We start from the raw sequence: 17,322 nt of genomic DNA, 5'->3' as shown, positions 1-17,322 counted from the left end.
ATGATCATAAAGAAGCAACAGTTTGTTTCCAAGGGCTGAAGTGCTTTTTAAATATTTTTTGAGATGCTGTTGTAAGAAGTGTTACAAATGCCATTAGTAATCTGCTAAACAAGGAATGTTATCTGAATTTTTTCTTCAAATAACAACACCGCAAAAAAAACACATTTGACATGTGCCAGGCATAATTCTAAAGCACTTAAAGTATTAACTCATTTACTCTTTTTTTTTTAAGATCTTATTTATTTATTCATGATAGAGAGAGAGAGAGGCAGAGGGAGAAGCAGGCTCCATGCAGGGAGCCCGACACGGGACTCGATCCTGGAACTCCAGGATCACACCCTGGGCCAAAGGCAGACGCTCAACCGCTGAGCCACCCAGGGAGCACCTCACTTACTCTTTAGGTAAAAGACTGTCTCTAAGGGAACTACTGCTCTATTATTTCATACTTTGTCCATCCCATACCAATAAGGGCAGTAATTTTAAAGTGCTTTCTCAGCTTATAGGTCACCATCCTCTTTTTTGTCATGTACAGGAAATATAGCTTTCCTGCTAGTTGGTTCAAGATGAATTGTAGTCATTTAAAATAAATTTTTGTCACTGACTGGTAATATATATTTGTACTCGTATGTATTTTGAATACATGAGAAAAGGTTCTAAAAAGAGGTTAGTCCATTAAATTGCAAGGACAAGCCAATTAAATTGTTGTGATATAAACGTGGTACTATTTTAAATGGCTACTTATTAAGTTGTGGTCATTCAGGCTCGGAGGACACATGATAGAGCTTTAAGAACATCAGCTCGAGTTCTAACATATTGCAGCAGCCATTTGCAACACAGGATTTCCACCCAAGATACCAATGTTAAAATTTAAAACTTTCTTCAAACTGACATTAAAATAAACTAAAATGTCCATTAATAGGAGGCTGATTGAGTAAACTTTGGTATATCCACACAACGAAGAACTATGCAGGTGTAAAAAAAGAACTGAGAAATCTTTATACACTTCAGGGTGTATTGTTGAGTGGGGAAAGGATGTGTAATATGCTATTACTTATGTAGGAAAGGGGATATATATATGTTATTTTACAAATAGATTAATATTTAAAATGATTACCTATGGGGGAAGAAGGGAATATGGATATCGGGGCAAAAAACTTCTCTGGATATACACTATATAGAAGTAGCTTTAGAAACATGTAAATACAGTATAAAACAAAATTTTTAAAAAGTAATCCTTAAAAATTGAAAGTAAAATGAAACAATTTACATGTTATCCAGCTGTGGCATATACTACAACAAAGGACCTATCCCAAGTGATTTTGAAACACAATTAGCACATCTGGTGGATGTACCCTCAGGACTAAAAGAATTTAAAAAATCACAAACTGTTCCCAGGAACCAAACTGTTAGTGGGAATACTGATTGGGATACACCAAATAGGAGTAATGAAGATGGTATCTTTGAAGCTGAATTTTTTGGCATGTGGTGTAGATATAAGCCTAACCTCATAAAAATACTACTTATGAATTTGGAGGTAATATAAATTAACATTTTATCATTAAGAACAGAGCTATCCTCCATCATCCATTGAAAAGACCTACAAAACAACCAACCCTGTAGCAAGAAGCACCTGTTGTACCCAGACTATGATCTGCAAACATTTCCCACTAAAAGGAACGTGAGTTCCATAGAAAAATGGATCATCTTAGATATGTACATCATCTTAGATGATGTACAAGAAGCAGCTAAAAAACCTTACATGAGGAGGCAGGGAGGCAATCAAAGATAATGAGGGCCTTATCAAAAGGACTCAGGAACCAGTCTGAAAAGCCACCTTCTGGCCAAAGATAGGATAATTTAAAGCATCAGTAAAGGGTAACTGTAATAGATTGAAGTACACATATAGTTAAATCTTATATTCAAAGAGGTCTGACCAATCAACCAAACACACAGACCAAAACCTCATTGTTCATGTCTGATGGCAAAAGGGAACCAACTCCTAATGTGAAAACTAGTAAAACAAAACCAAAAAACATGAAAACGGTAAATGCAAACAACTGAAGCATATTTTATCCCATTTTTCCTATATGAATCATGATGCAAGTAACTAAATAGTTGATGAGGTATTTTTTACAAAAATATTCCATACTTAAATTTGATAATGAAGTCTTATGTCTGAAATTTGCTTCAAAATAATGTGGATTGAGATGAAGCACAAGTGAACTATAAATGAAACAAAATGGGCCATGAACTGTTGAACACAGTTAAAGAGTATAGGTTAATGAGAGTATGGGGATTCATAATCTGTTCTTTTTGTACAAGTTTAAAATTTTATATAATCATAATTTTTGCAGTGCATTACAATCTTATTAAATGTGTTTTAAGCTTGCTGCACATATATTGACATTTGGATAGCTCACAGTGTCAGCAAAATGCTGAACAATCAGAATATAGCTTATTGGTTATCTGATATATCCAATTGCTTAAAATATAATTCAACAGTTCTGAAGTTTTAAGCAAATAGATTTTGACAAAAGTTGACCTTACGCTAGTTGATCTATACATTTATGGTTTCACAGGAAAGGAATAAGAGAAGCAGCACTGCAGTTAATGGTTCAGAGCATATTCTCTGGAGCCAAACTGCACAAATTAGAACCTCATCTTTGCCATTTACTTGCCATATGACCTTAAGCAACTAAACCTTCTTCATTTTAAAAATGGAGATGAGAATAGTATTGACTTTAAAAAGCTGATTTGAAGGTAAAGTGCAGGTACACAATCTCTTTTCCAAAATCCTTGGGGCCCTATGTGTTCTTGAATTTTTTTGTGTAGAAGAGAGTGTGCAGTTTACAACTTAACACACTCAGTGTGCCCTGGGTCAACACCCCATTATCCCATACAATATTTCTGCAGCAAAATGTATGCACTTCATTCCACTCACTGTAAGATAACCCTCTAAGTAACCCCACGTCAGGAAAGGTTAAGCTTTACCACCAAAGCAAGTTTGACAGCAAACTTACAAAAACACTTAACAGTTTTCAGAGCTTTTTTAGACTTCAGAACAGTGGATAAGGGATTATGATCCTGTTTAAGTGAATTATTTCCACAGTAACAAAGTACTGTGTTTCCTATAATCAGCATAACCACAGATTTTTTAACAATATGTATTTTTAAAAATTAAGATTTTAATTTCAAGAGACAAATGGGCGTGGCATTGTATAAAACTGAAAGGAACACCTCTATGTGTCCATCACTACCTCTAAAAGCAACAAGAGAGTTTGATGTTACACAAACAGCAAGAGCTCTTATTACCTCTTCCTTAGTATTATTTGAAGATTCTAAAATTGAATTTACCTTACTTAGTAGCAGGGCAAAATGGAGAATAAATTCTGGACAGCTCTAAAAGCAAATTCTCTGTACCCATCATTGTGGGTACCAAATTCTCTGTACCAAACCATTTTGTGGTTTTTGTTTTGAGAAGTATTTAGTATTAAGAAGAAAGAAACTATTTCCATTCTATCTTATTAAAGGATCTGGATTTGCTAAAGGTAAAATGGATATGTGTAAAGGCAAAGCTTACAAGTATTTTATTTATTTATTTTTTTTTTAAAATAAGGGTTAAGATTTTATTTATTTATTCATGAGAGACACACACGGCGGGGGAGGGGGGGGGAGGCAGAGACACACAGGCAGAGGGAGAAGCAGGCCCCATGCAGGGAGCTGATGTGGGGCTCCATCCTGGGTCTCCAGGATCACGGCTTCAGCGGCTGGGCTGAAGGTGGCGCTAAACCGCTGAGCCACCTGGGCTGCCCTTACAAGTACTTTTAAGGATCAAAGTTGTAAGAGTTCAATATTACAAGCAATATGAACTCAGAATAACTTATGAATAAAGGACAACTTATCTATTGTTATTATTTGAATACAGAACTGTTGTAAAACTTTTAGAAGAGTATCCTGAACACTGTTTAAGATTTTTAAAAAAGACACAAATCATCCTTACAATAATTTAATTGCGGTAAATTCTCAGGATTGTTTTCCAAAAACTTCATTAGAAAAACTATGCTTAATGCTGACAATATTCTTCATAATAACTCATAGAAAATTTGGACTTATCCTCATTTTAAAATATGAATTCTGAAGTTATACAAGTCCTATTACCTTCATAAAACAATATCACCTTCATTCATTGGTACTGGGCAGTCTAAATTATGGTAACAATGAAATACATTAATACTATTATAAAGATTTTAACCTTTATTCAAATCAGATCCATGCTTATTTACATTACCTTTCATTTAGAATTAAAATATTATATCAATCTGTAGTTGAAATCATACTTTTAGCCCTTTACAAAATATGAGGTTATACTGTAAAACTGAAAATAGGGAGATTAGAATTTTAAAGAAAAATTTTAAAATTATGATATACTAGAAGAAAAAAATATATATATACCAAATAGTAAAACAAGAAAAAATATCTAGACTTCTTCTCTTTTGTCATGTGGCTTTTTTCTAAATACTACAAATTGCATACTTTTAATAAGCATCTAAATAAAATGTTCAATTCAGAAATCAAATGCCAATTGAAGAATCACGAGAAAAAAATTTTCACTTAACTACAAAAACTCATGTTTCCCTAAGTCAGAAATTGTCCATATTTAGAATATCTTAAATCACGATATAGATACGTTCAATACATTCCCATATGCTAAACAGTATACAATTGAAACTTCTCAACAGAGTCAATGGGAAAAAAAAAAGGAGTCGGTAGTCTCAATCAAGCTTCCCAAGGGCTGGAAAAACACCTGGTATGTGCTCAGTTGTCTCTATATTAACAATGCTCACACGTCTAACCTTATATTTTTGAAGTTCTGATTTTTAATATCTATTTTCAAGAGAAATATCTGATTGCAAACTATTCTCTTAACCATTAAATTTTAAACATTGTTTTACTAAAATATGGATAGAGAAGTTTTAATGACCAACAGCAAAATACAGCAACCAGTATGTCACTAGGTATTCCGCCTCTTAGTGGAGTTTTTCAAGATTCTCACTACACCTTCTCAACTTATAAATGTACCAAGAGATCTAAGTGTATAATAAAATCTGTGTGACTATCCATTATTAATTTTTGGATAATGAACATATGGTAATAATATATAGCCAGAGTCCTAAATAACTGTTTACCATTTTTAAGTTCAATAAATTGAAAACACTTTTAAAATTTTAAGTTGAACTGATTTTATTAATGTTAATAAGAATTAAGAAAAGAAAATGTCTAACATTATGAAATTGAAAAGTATAGGAGTTTTATTTCCATCTTTTTTCCACAACTGAAGGTTTTATTTTCTAATATTTTAAAATAATAATTTCCTAATTCCTAAACTTCTAGTTTCAAACGCTTGACAATTTTGCAACTTCAGTTTCCTATATTTCCTAATTCTGTACATTTCTTATTGCTATCCGTCTCGTCATTCCTTGTCAGCCCAGTGAATATTTAAAAAAAAAAAATCCCCCCTCAAAAAAGTCCAAGCTGACAAAAAGTTATTACACTGCTTTTTACCACTAAAATATAGAAAATTAATTTTATGAATTTGGTTCACACTGAAAGAATATTTATTAGTGCTACAAATCAGAGATCCAATGACAGAAATACTGCCTGGAATACAAAAAGAACAAAAATGAGGTCACTTGAATTGCCCTGAAAAGCATTCCAAATTCTTCAACATGGCTTGCTTATAGCTATAACCCAAAGTTCTACTGTTTAAAATTCAACTAAAAATTAAATGAGAGTTATTTGCAAGTAAAGGCAACTAAATGACTTTCAGTAATAAAATGTATCAAAATATTTCACAAATCTAAAACTGTGGCCTGGTTAACTTTTTTTAAACAAAATAACATTTGGAAGCACTTGGAAGAAAGCATAGCTATTTTTTAAAGCTATTCCACACTATTTTTGAGTGTAAAGTTTTGAGAAAAAATAAAATGATAAATTATACAGAATTGCAAAATGCCAAATTTAAATTAACTCCTATAGTTTCTGTATATTGTTATGAATATTCTGTAATATCAAACATTGATTTTTTTAATGTGCCAAAAAATAAGGCTTTACAAAATGTGAACAATTAATTTTTAAGAGAAAATCATGTTATTACTTTATCACTTTTGATTCATCTTACAGGGTTAGTAAAACGATACCTCTTTAAAAGCACTTAAATGTCACTGATGTCATCACAAAATCATTTTAAGGAAAATTTTTCCACTATCTGATCGTGCCTATATAATTAACTAAATAGCTACAGCTTTCACCAGAGAGGTACCAAAATTTGTATACTTTATTGTAGAATGTGGGTGAAATAAATTCTCAGACCACAAAAATTTTAAAGTTTAAATCATTCACCCTTTAAGCTTCAGAGAGTGTCAGTGTGATTTCCACTTTAAAAGAAAAAATATTAGTTCAAAATTTAGTAACTGTGGGTTTAATAATTTTTTTACTAGAACATTTAATGTTCATTTTCATGAAGTAATAATTAGGTATGTTGAAATGTGAAAGATTTCAAAGTTTCAATATGTTAATATCACTCTTTAAATGTCCTTAATATATACAAACACATATAAATTACAGATACAATTAATTATATATTTACAACGCAACATATGAACACCACTCTCCTTCCCTACCATACTGATATGAGGAAAAGTAATCTCTGTGCTGTTCAAGACCAAAAAAAAAAGAAAAAAAAAAAAAAAAGATGCTTTAAAAAATAAATCTTTAAAGAATAGTTTCAAAAATAAAGTTCAAATATTGCACAAAATAATTTAACTGCAAATATTACTATATACTATAAAACAATTTTTTTCAGTTTTTGAACTCTACAGTAAATTCCACTAATTCTATAAAAGAATTTATTGGGAGTCTACACTTAGATATTAAATGTTTACATTCAGTTTGATGGGAATGTAGTTTTCAGAAGTTAACTAAGTCTTTGTCTTAAAAGTTCATCTATTTGAGTCTTATACATATTTTTTACATCTTCAAGATCTAATCGAAGTTCTTCTGCCTCTTCTGCTTTCTCTCCATACATCTGCAGAATAGTGTTGTATCTTTGATCCAAATCCTACAAAAAAATGTTCATAATTTTTAAAATAACTCTACAAAACACCTTTAATATATATTTATATTACAAATGAGTCACCAGTAAACATATTACAATCTAAAGAAAAGTACCTAGTCATCTCTTCTGAAAATTAAACTGCTATTCCGATCCGCTGGAATAAATAGCAAGTCGAGGAATTAAAAAAACAGAACAAAAACAAAAAACCCAAGCCAGATGGCTACCAATTTTATCATATCTCTCCACTACTCTATAATTCTCCCCATCTAAAGCTTAATCTGTCTTTTCTCCCATTAATTTAAACACATGTGATCAAATTTTACTCTCTTCGGTTCATCACGCTTTAAGTATTATCTGTCATTTAGCCCACCAAAAAAAGATAAAAGAAAATATATTTTCATATATGGCTTAACAGTGACTCCTAATACCAAATACGTAAATTGTGATGATACATAATAATGTCAATGAACAAAATACTCATAAGATTATGTAAAAGAGTAGTATTATAAATGAGCCCTGGTCAAATAAAACCTAATTATTTTCCTTTATTTTTATTTTTTATTTTTAAAGATTTTATTTATTAATTCATGAGAGACACACAGAGAGAGAGGCAGAGACATAGGCAGAGGGAGAAGCAAGCTTCATTCAAGGAGCCTGATGGGACTTGATCCTGGGACTCCAAGATCACAACCTGAGCCAAAGGTGGATGCTTTAACCACTCACCTAGGTGTCCCTCTTTTTTTTTTTTTTTAAGATTTTATCCATTCATTCATGAAAGACACACAGAGAGAAAGGCAGAGACACAGGCAGAGGGAGAAGCAGGCTCCAGGCAAGGAGCCGGATGTGGGACTCGACCCTGAGACCGTGGGATCACGCCCTGAGCCAGGGGCAGGTGCTCAACCGCTGAGCCACCCAGGCATCCCTAATTATTTTCCTATATTGGGACTGCACATGATTATGAAAAATACTTCATGTAATGTGACAAGTAAGAAGATTCTTAAAACTTCCTAACTGAACTATTTAATACCATTTTCAAAGAAATCATTAAAACTTACGTATTTTATGTAAAATAACAATATCAAATCTAATGTAACTGGATAAAAATATCTTGGATTCATTCTTTTTTTTTTTTAAGGATTTATTCATTTTACAGAAAGAAGCAGAGCGTGTACGTGCAAGCAAGCAGGGAGAGAGAGAAAATCCTGAAAAAGATGCCCTGCAGGGTGCATAGCCCAATGTGGGGCTCAATCCTGTACCCTGAGATTATGACCTGAGCCAAAATCAAGTGTCAGACACCTAACCAACTGAGCCACCTAGGGAATCCCTTGGACTCATCCTTAAATGAAGAGAAGAGTACTTACTCTTAGCTGAGTTCGAAGTTTGGGTATCTCCTTCACTTTCTCTTCAAGTTCATCATTTTGATTTGTTAATTTAACTAGCTCTTCAGCCATTATTGCACGTGTTTTTTCTAGGTTGCCAATTTCTAGCTGAGAAACATTACAGGGAAGTAATTTAAATAAAAATATATCTTGGTTATTAATACTTATACTAATATAAATATATTCAATGTTATTTTTGATAAAATAGTATGTCAACACATAGCCATGAGCTAACTCTTTAAGGAAATGGTGGCAAAAACAAGGGTTTCTGCTCTCCTCAGAGGTTACCAGGGCTTACTATGAAAGAAAAAGAACTAAAGAAAATCTAATCATCTGTTTGAAGTACGGAGCCCTATATTTTTCTCTAGAGAAACAGCATATATTTCAGTCATTCTAAATTAGTACATAAACTCAGAAAAATAAAATTATCCTTTAATGCAGCCCCAGCTGTGCAGGTCACATTGACAGAATCTATCATCACTACCAATGAAGTTTAATCTGGACCCTCAAGCACAGCACACTGGGCTACACAAACATAACTCATATGAAGTTTATTCTGATCTTGTTTATTTTCCAATTCAAAGACTTGGTCTTTAATAGAGTAGTATTTCCAACCAACTATAATAATATAATGAGAATAAAAGGAAAGATTTACACTTCTGTTTCAAGTTCAACAATGAAAATAGGTAAAGTGTTTTAACATCTCTCACATTAAGTTTTTAAAAAGTAAAGTAAGATGGGAGGGTGCCGCCTCCCTATTCAAGATGGTTTCTTTCATATACAGGATATTCTAGTTCTAATCTCTCTCCCTCCTTCCTCACAAGGGGGAGTGACCTAAGTGGTAACTCTTGAGAAAAATAAAATGACTGTGTTCAGATCAGCAAACTCTTTCTTTTTTAATGTTTGGGAAAGGTGCCTGCCAGGAGTTCTCTGCTCTTAGATGCTTACAAGTCTTAGATGGCAGCCTATAACACATGGGGAGGCCTACTCCAGCTCTGCATTTGCCATGACAGGGTGGGTAAGTCGCGCTAATTCTGACAGTCAGAGCCCGTGAGCAGGCTCATTTGGCTCTCATCTGGCTAATTTCTCAAACTAGTCTTATCAAAAAAACCACATATATCATTATATATGTATATATATATCACATACATCATTAATATATGTGATACATTTTAAACTTCACATGCCACTATTTCACTTTATTTTTCAATTTGCTCAGAATTGAGGTGGAGATGAAGGGTGCTACTTATTAGGCCCCAAAATTTCATTTACTTCTGTTGCACATTTAATTTTTCCAATACCTGTAAATGAGTAATTTCTCCTTCCCTTAGCTTTAGCTGAGACTGTAGATTTTCAATAATGCTGGATCCCGCTCCCATTCTCACAGCATCGTAAAGATTTCCATTTGTTGATACAGACATTGGTCCAAATGAGTGATCATGAGGTTCATCCTATATTAAACCATATACAGTTATACAGTTATAAGCTGAGTTCCACAATAAGGTTCAAACAAATGGTTCTGCTAATTCTTGCTTTAAAGTGTCTGTAACTTTCTCAAAGGCACGAAATCATCTCTTATTTCTTCAGTGCAATTAGCACTCCTTCATGAATATTCAGATCAATTGCCTATGGAATGGCAAGGTGATAGATGATAGACAAAATGCTACCTGCTTATTTCCTTTATTATCGTTCAGTTTAACAACTAGGTACATATAAGAAATAAAATATCACCTGAGACAGAAAAGATGTTTGTAGCCCTGCCATATCAACTCCACTTATTGAACTCGAACGAGACATGGTAGGAGTGCTAGAAACAGAAAATGGCTTCCGTTCCTTAAGGAGTAAAACAAAAACAAAAACAAAAACAACATTCAGGTCACATTAAAGACTAAAATGGTAAATAAAAAGCAAGAAACTTTTCTAGGATAAATGACAACAAAGATTCATTCTCATTTCCTCATATAAAATGTTACAGATAGAATTTCTGAAGTCTTATTAAAGGCACAAGAGTCATTTAAAATTGTAGACAGATGTGGTCAAATCATCTCAGGACTCATTTATATTACAACAATTTATTTTTAATGGAATGAGAATGTTTTGTTCTAACAAATACATGAGTTAATGTCTACATATTATTATATATTAATTAACCTATTAACAATTAAACCTAATTCTTCAGAATAAGATTACTAATAAGTTTTACAAACCATCAAGTTTCTGGCTTATCCATTTTATTTTTAATATATATTTTTAAAATTCCAAACAAATTCAAAAGGTAATTTCCATGTACATACAGGCAGTTTTAACAAATGATGCTACCAAGTATAATCCAATCCTTCACATACAGGAAACTAACTCACTTTAGAAAAATTACCTTCCTTAACCAGAAATAAAGTGAACATACCAGTTTTATCCCCAAGGTGCCTAGAGGCCAAATGAAGTGCATTAGTTTCAGTGAGACCACAAAATTCATTAAAAAATGGCCGCAACAGATTCTATAATTCAAGCCTTAGAATCACAGATCTCTTTGGATAAACTCAAATTACTTTGGACCCACTCTGACAGGATCTGATTACAATACTATAATTCATCACTCTATTGATTTTAAGCAGAAAAAATGGTATTTATAAGGTATACCTAGAATTATGTAACAATGGTTAATCAGAACAGCTATGAACTGGTTACACCAAAAACAAAACAAAACCCCAAATTCAGTACCTTTTCTTTTATTGCTTCTTGGGTGAAAACTGCTTTCTTCCTTTCCTGTTCAACTTTCAATTTCTCCATTTCTAACTGACTATTCAGTAGTGTCTAGTGGAGAGAGGTAGAGTTAGATAATTTCTGTGATACTAAATCATCCTTCTAAGTCCATTCCAAAGTCAGGAACATAAAGTATATATTCCTATTTCTTTTACTACTAAAGACCAAGTTCAGAAAGAAGTCACAGTGCTCACTCCACCCTGGCATCTCATTAGGTGGCTACCATCCCCAACTGTTCTCTAGTGGAAGCCCGAAGAGGAGAGGTGAGCAAACACTATTAAATACCTTTTCTTTCTTTGTCTCTTCAAGTGTTCTTACATATTCATCTTTCAGGTTTTCTAATTCGACCTGGTACCTATTAAGCCAGAAAGAATTAAACAAAACAAAGATGATAGTACACACTATTGAAAACTCACCACTTTATTAACTCTTTAATAGTCATTTCAACTATCAGCTTGATTTTCCAAATATACTTTCTAGATGACAGGGGTTTTACACTCAGAAGCCAAGCTACTACTTTTGTGTATTATATTATATTGCTGCTCTGAGCTAGGATTTCATTTAAAAAGAGATTTTCTAAAAAGAATTTTGAATACCACCATTCTCTAATAGGTTCAGATTCTGCAAAAGCTTGTTAGAGAGTTCTATGAAAATATTTGCAGAAGTTCAGGTATCATTTTTACTTGAACATTTGTTTTTTTTTTAACTAAAATTTCTAAGGGAGAACTCAGGGAGTAAAACCACACTAATCACAGCCTTAATACACTTTCAGATAGATGAACTTCATAGCTTGCAGTTCCAAAGAACCCAGACATTTATTTAGAAAGACTGGAACACTGCTAAGACCATTGTAAAATATAAAAAAAAACTCCAATGAGTGGTCTCCAAACTATTTTATAGTTACAGATTCCTTTAAAAAAACCTGATTAAAGTAATGAATCCTTTCCCTGGAAAATGCAAATACATACAGAACATGCCACACAATTTCACGAGCCTGTCTCAAGTTCAATGAATCCCAAACCATTCTGCTATAATATTCTATTACTAATGACTCTGAGTTTAAACACTACAACTTCTTTATTTTAAGTGCTTTAAGATGTCACAAAACCACCAAGAATAACACTCAAGAAACATGCTCACCTATTATTTTCATCCTCAAGTTTTCTTAGCTTATTTTTCTCTGATTCTAACTGGGCCTGAAATCTACTGTTTTCCTGTCTTAAGAGAGAATTCTGTGACTCCATGGAGGACATTTGAATTTTGTTGGCAAGGAGTTCTTCTGTAGCTGCACGTTCTCTTTCAACTGCTGCTGCCAACAAAGTCTGGGATTCACCTGATTGTAGGATAAAAAAGAAAAATCAAATATACTTATGCCCAAAAGGCCAAAATATCAAATAAATTTTTACTTCAAACAGTTAATAATTCAAATAGCCTCACTGAAATCTGTAAGAACTTATTGACTGAGGCAGAACTGCTTATATAGACAAAAGAACAAATCTTAACTTATATCTGCTTTATTATTTTCTTCCTAAAATATTTTAATTTGAAAGTGGAGGCACATATTGAAAGTGGAGCAACTGGATATCTAAACGCAAAAACAAAAAAGAAAAAAACAAACCTAAAAACCCATCAAACTAAACTTACATTATATGAAAATTAATTCAAAATGGATCAAAAATTTAAGTGCAAGAAAACCCTTAAAACTTTTAGAAAAAAGTTTTCTAAAACTTTCACTCTTTGCCTGTCCCTAGATATCTCATTAGGTGACTACTATCCCCAACCATTCTCTAGTGGAAGTCCGAAGAGGCGAGGTGAGCAAACACTGTCCTTAGACAGGAAAAGAGTACTTAGGTTTGACACCAACAGCAGAACCATAAAAAGAAAAACTGATAAACTGGACTTCAAAATTTTAAACTTTTGCTTTTGTGAACAGGATAAAAAGACAAGCTACAGACTTGGGAGGAAAAAAATGCAAACCGCATTACTTGGTGTCTAGAATATATAAAGAAGTCTCAAAACTTACCAGTGAAAATAGAATCCAATTAGAAAATGGGCAAAAGACATGAAAAGGTGTGGTGCCTGGGTGGTTCAGCTGGTTAAGTGTCTGCCTTCGGCTCAGGTCATGATCCCCGGGTCCTGGGATCCAGCCCTGCTTGGGCTTCCCTGCTCAGTGGGGAGCCTGCTGCTCCCTCTCCCTCGGCCCCTCCTCCCTGCTCATGCTCTCTCTCTCTCTCTCTCTTAAATAAATAAATAAAATCTTAAAAAAAAAAAAAGACATGGAAAGGTAATTTCACTGAAGAGGATATACAAATGGAAAATAAGCACATGAAATGATATACGTCATTAGGGAAATTCAAATGAAAATCACAGTAAGATATCACTAAATGATATCTGGATGACTAGAAGAAAAAATAGGGACAACACAAAATTCTGACAAGGATGTGGAGAAATTAGATTACTGTCATACATATAGACACTTTGGAAAAACAGTTTGGTGTTTTCCTAAAAAACTAAACATACAACTACCCAGACAACCCAGCAACTGCACACTTAAGGCATTTAGCCAGAGAAATAAAAACATGTCTACACTAAAACATGTACAAGAATGTTCACAGCTTTATCTGTACAGGAAAAGATCTAGAATGAGCCCAGATATCATTCATCAGGTAGATGGTTAAAGAAAATGTGGTATGCTCATAACACAGAAACACTCTGCAATGAAAGGACTAAATCACTGATATACACAGTAATTTAGATGAACCTCCAGGGAATTATGTTGTGAAGGAAAAAAGCCAATCCCAAATTGTCACATAGTATATAATTCTATTTATATAACATTTTGAAATTCCATAATTTTAGATGGGGGACAGATTGTGATTGCCAAGATTTGGGACACAAAAGGAGGGCCATTAGAATGGTAAAATGAGGTTCTAAAAGGACAACTTATCGGAACTGTTCAAAATCTTGAATGTAGAGATGGGTACATGAACCTACACATATAATAAAACCATGCCCAACTTAATACAGAGACACACACATATATAAATGAGTATCAGTAGAACTGAAGAAATCTGAATAAAATTAGTATATTATATCACTGTCAATATCCTGTTGTGATATTATACTATAATTTTGCAGTGTTAACATTTGGGGATATTAGATAAAGCATGCAAGGGACCACCTGTATAATTTTTTAAAACTGCATGTGAATCTATAATTATCTCAATAAAAAATTTCAGTTAAGAAAAGATTAGAGTTGTCTGATATTTAATCACTAATTCTATTTTTTCTCTACCAAAGTAGACCTAACATTATCTCTATTTTTCACTTTATATTGTTACATGCTGTATTTGTGCTCCTATTAAAAGCAATATTTGGTATGTGTGTCCCATGGCTTTGCCTATATTCCAGCACAATACCACATATCACTGAGGGGATGTAGAGCCCAGTTTAAAAACAACAACAAAAAAACAAAAAAAACAAACAAATAAAAAAAAACAAACCAGCTTCTGGTTTTCATTACTGCTAAAAGAAAAAACCAGCTTCTGGTTTCCATTTATTGCTAAAAGAAAATTCATTTCAGGTGTCATTTTCAGATGTCTCATGTTCATAGCAAATGGGTCTCAGTAACAAATGATAGACCCAAAACATATATCTATAAATTAAACAATACATGACATTTCATCTAGTTTAGTGATTTTTTTTAAGTAGATGAATGTTTTCTAGACATAATCTCACATGGAAGTAAAAAAAAAAAAAAAAAGATCGAAAAGGAGGCACTACTTTCATTAAAGCAGCCTAAAGGGCTATATCAAGCACCTTAATTATACAGCTGCCCTCTCACCATGACAGCTAGTCCTAAGACATCTAAGGGATCCACCGAATATTGTTTGAAAACCACTCATTCTAGTTTACTCCTCATGATTTACAGGGATACCCTTTCAGGCCTGCTTTTATCACTGTACCATGGCGTCTCTCAAACTACAGTTAATTTTAGCCATAGAAAGGGCACGTGAAATTTTCATCAGTTAGTCAGCTTCTGGGATACACACACACACACACAATTTATCTGTACTTGCATAAACATCTTAGAATAATTATTTTCTTAACAGCAGCACAGAAGGGCAACCTGGGACATTTCTATACTAAAGACTCTCAAGACTCCACAGAATCTGTCTAGTAAAGTTTGACTGGGATCCTCCTGAGACCTATCTCTGCTCGTGGAATTCTACCAAGGACCAGAACCATATCTGATCTCTACCTCCTACATTATTACAGACAAGCTAGAAAGAGGTCAGATGTAGCAACAGACAAGGAAAAAAATGAGAACAGCTGTCTGTAAAAATGATAAGATGACATGGAAGTATTTGGATAATATTTGACACACTGTGTAAGGGAAAACAAGTGGTCTGAAAAAGTCAATTAGAATATTAGAAAATAAAAGCAAGAAAGGAGAAGACGTAAAACTCTACAAGTTAGACATAAAGTGTAACTATCAGATCAAATGAATTTCAATTTCATACCATTCTACTTTTATAAATAAAAGGAAAGGGCTTCTACATTGAACATAAGAACTAAAGCAGTTACCAAGCCTATCAGAAAGATTCTTCTCTAACTTCTCCCACGATGACGTTTGGGACCCTAGAGTTGCTTGCAAGTTTTCTATCTGTCGAAGCAATGGTCTTGTCGTTGATGAAACACTTTGACTCAGCTCTTGGTTTCGATTTTCTGCTTCCTGGAGTCTCTAAATCATGAAATTCTTAAATCATTACCACTAATAACAATGAAAACTCTAAAAACACTAGCAAATAAACTTTATGAAAGATTTCTGGAAAATATTATTTTCCCAAGATAAAATTGTTTTGTAGTTACATTATTTTCTAATTATTCAATCTGTTAGAGCTAGGATGCATAACAGTATCTAAGGGAGTGCTTCTTTTCTAACAAAAAGAAGTTTGATTATCTTCAGGTAAAAAAGACCATCATCCAGGGATCCCTGGGTGGCGCAGCGGTTTGGCGCCTGCCTTTGGCCCAGGGCGCGATCCTGGAGACCCGGGATCGAATCCCACATCGGGCCCCCTGTGCATGGAGCCTGCTTCTCCCTCTGCCTATGTCTCTGCCTCTCTCTATTTCTCTCTCTGTGACTATCATAAATAAATAAAAATTAAAAAAAAAAAAAAAAAAAAAGACCATCATCCAAACCTCCCAGCAGTTGCCTCATCATCCATATATTTCTAAGTATTTAAAAAAACAGAAAGATCAATTGGAGTTGTACTTTGTCTCCTTTTCCTGTGCATATTCACTGACTGAAAATTAACAGAATAGTGGAAAAACTGGCACCGAGGGCACTGAGGTGGCTCAGTTGGTTAAGCATCTGCCTTTGGTTCAGGTTATGATCTCAGGGTCCTGGGATTAAGTTCCACATCAGGCTCCCTGCTAAGCGGGGAGTCTGCTTCTCTCTCCCCCTCTGCCACTCCCTCTGCTTATGCCGTCTCTCATTGTCTCTCTCTCAAATAAATAAATAAAATCTTAAAAAAAAAAAAAAAAAAACTGACACTGATTATCTGCCCCACAGTAATGAAAGACTGATAAACTAGCTATAACAAATGAAAAAACAATACTAACACAAAATAAATCTATCAGTATAAAATTATTTTCTATAAATCAAAATTAGGGCTTTTTGTGTTTATTTCTTAGGGTGTCCACTCCTGTTTTATTCATATAAGCCACAAAAATACAGCAAATGATAAAGTATGGTAGTAATCTCAATTCCATGAACATTATCCCCACTGAATCCTTTTTTTTATTTCTAGGAAAACACATCTTGGATTTGTGTTTAGGAAAACTGTGACAGTACCTGCTGGAGTTCACTAATCTCATGGCGTAAATAATCCTCTTTTCTGGCAGCCGCCTGTTCTGCACGTTGCAGTGCCAACCTAAGGTCTCCAACCTATATGAGGAGAACCAATACAATCACAAACAGTATCAAAACACTAATTATAGTTTCCTAACTACATACTGTGTTGTCAACACAATAGGTTTATGTATATTTACACTATCCAATGAGCT

General features: G+C 33.6%; 1 protein-coding gene across 1 annotated transcript in view; it reads right to left on the bottom strand.

Annotated features, from left to right (window-relative positions):
• Nucleotides 1–5,223: 5,223 nt before the first annotated feature.
• The window catches only part of TMF1 (TATA element modulatory factor 1), a 31,936-nt gene continuing 19,837 nt past the window's right edge, over nt 5,224–17,322 (bottom strand). Inside the window, exons 9-17 of the mRNA XM_025456534.3 lie at nt 17,111–17,203; nt 15,841–15,997; nt 12,394–12,586; nt 11,539–11,608; nt 11,212–11,304; nt 10,225–10,326; nt 9,795–9,944; nt 8,476–8,601; nt 5,224–7,117 (exon numbers count right to left, since the gene is read on the bottom strand). Of these exons, the coding sequence (XP_025312319.1) occupies nt 6,974–7,117; nt 8,476–8,601; nt 9,795–9,944; nt 10,225–10,326; nt 11,212–11,304; nt 11,539–11,608; nt 12,394–12,586; nt 15,841–15,997; nt 17,111–17,203 (1,128 nt within the window). The 3' untranslated portion in view covers nt 5,224–6,973. The remainder of the gene's footprint in view (nt 7,118–8,475; nt 8,602–9,794; nt 9,945–10,224; nt 10,327–11,211; nt 11,305–11,538; nt 11,609–12,393; nt 12,587–15,840; nt 15,998–17,110; nt 17,204–17,322) is intronic.

The sequence above is a fragment of the Canis lupus genome, chromosome 20 (assembly GCF_003254725.2).
Source record: "Canis lupus dingo isolate Sandy chromosome 20, ASM325472v2, whole genome shotgun sequence".
In the NCBI taxonomy this organism is placed as follows: Eukaryota; Metazoa; Chordata; class Mammalia; order Carnivora; family Canidae; genus Canis; species Canis lupus.
The sequence above is the reverse complement of the archived record's forward strand: the minus strand, read 5'-3'. Positions and strand labels throughout refer to the sequence as shown.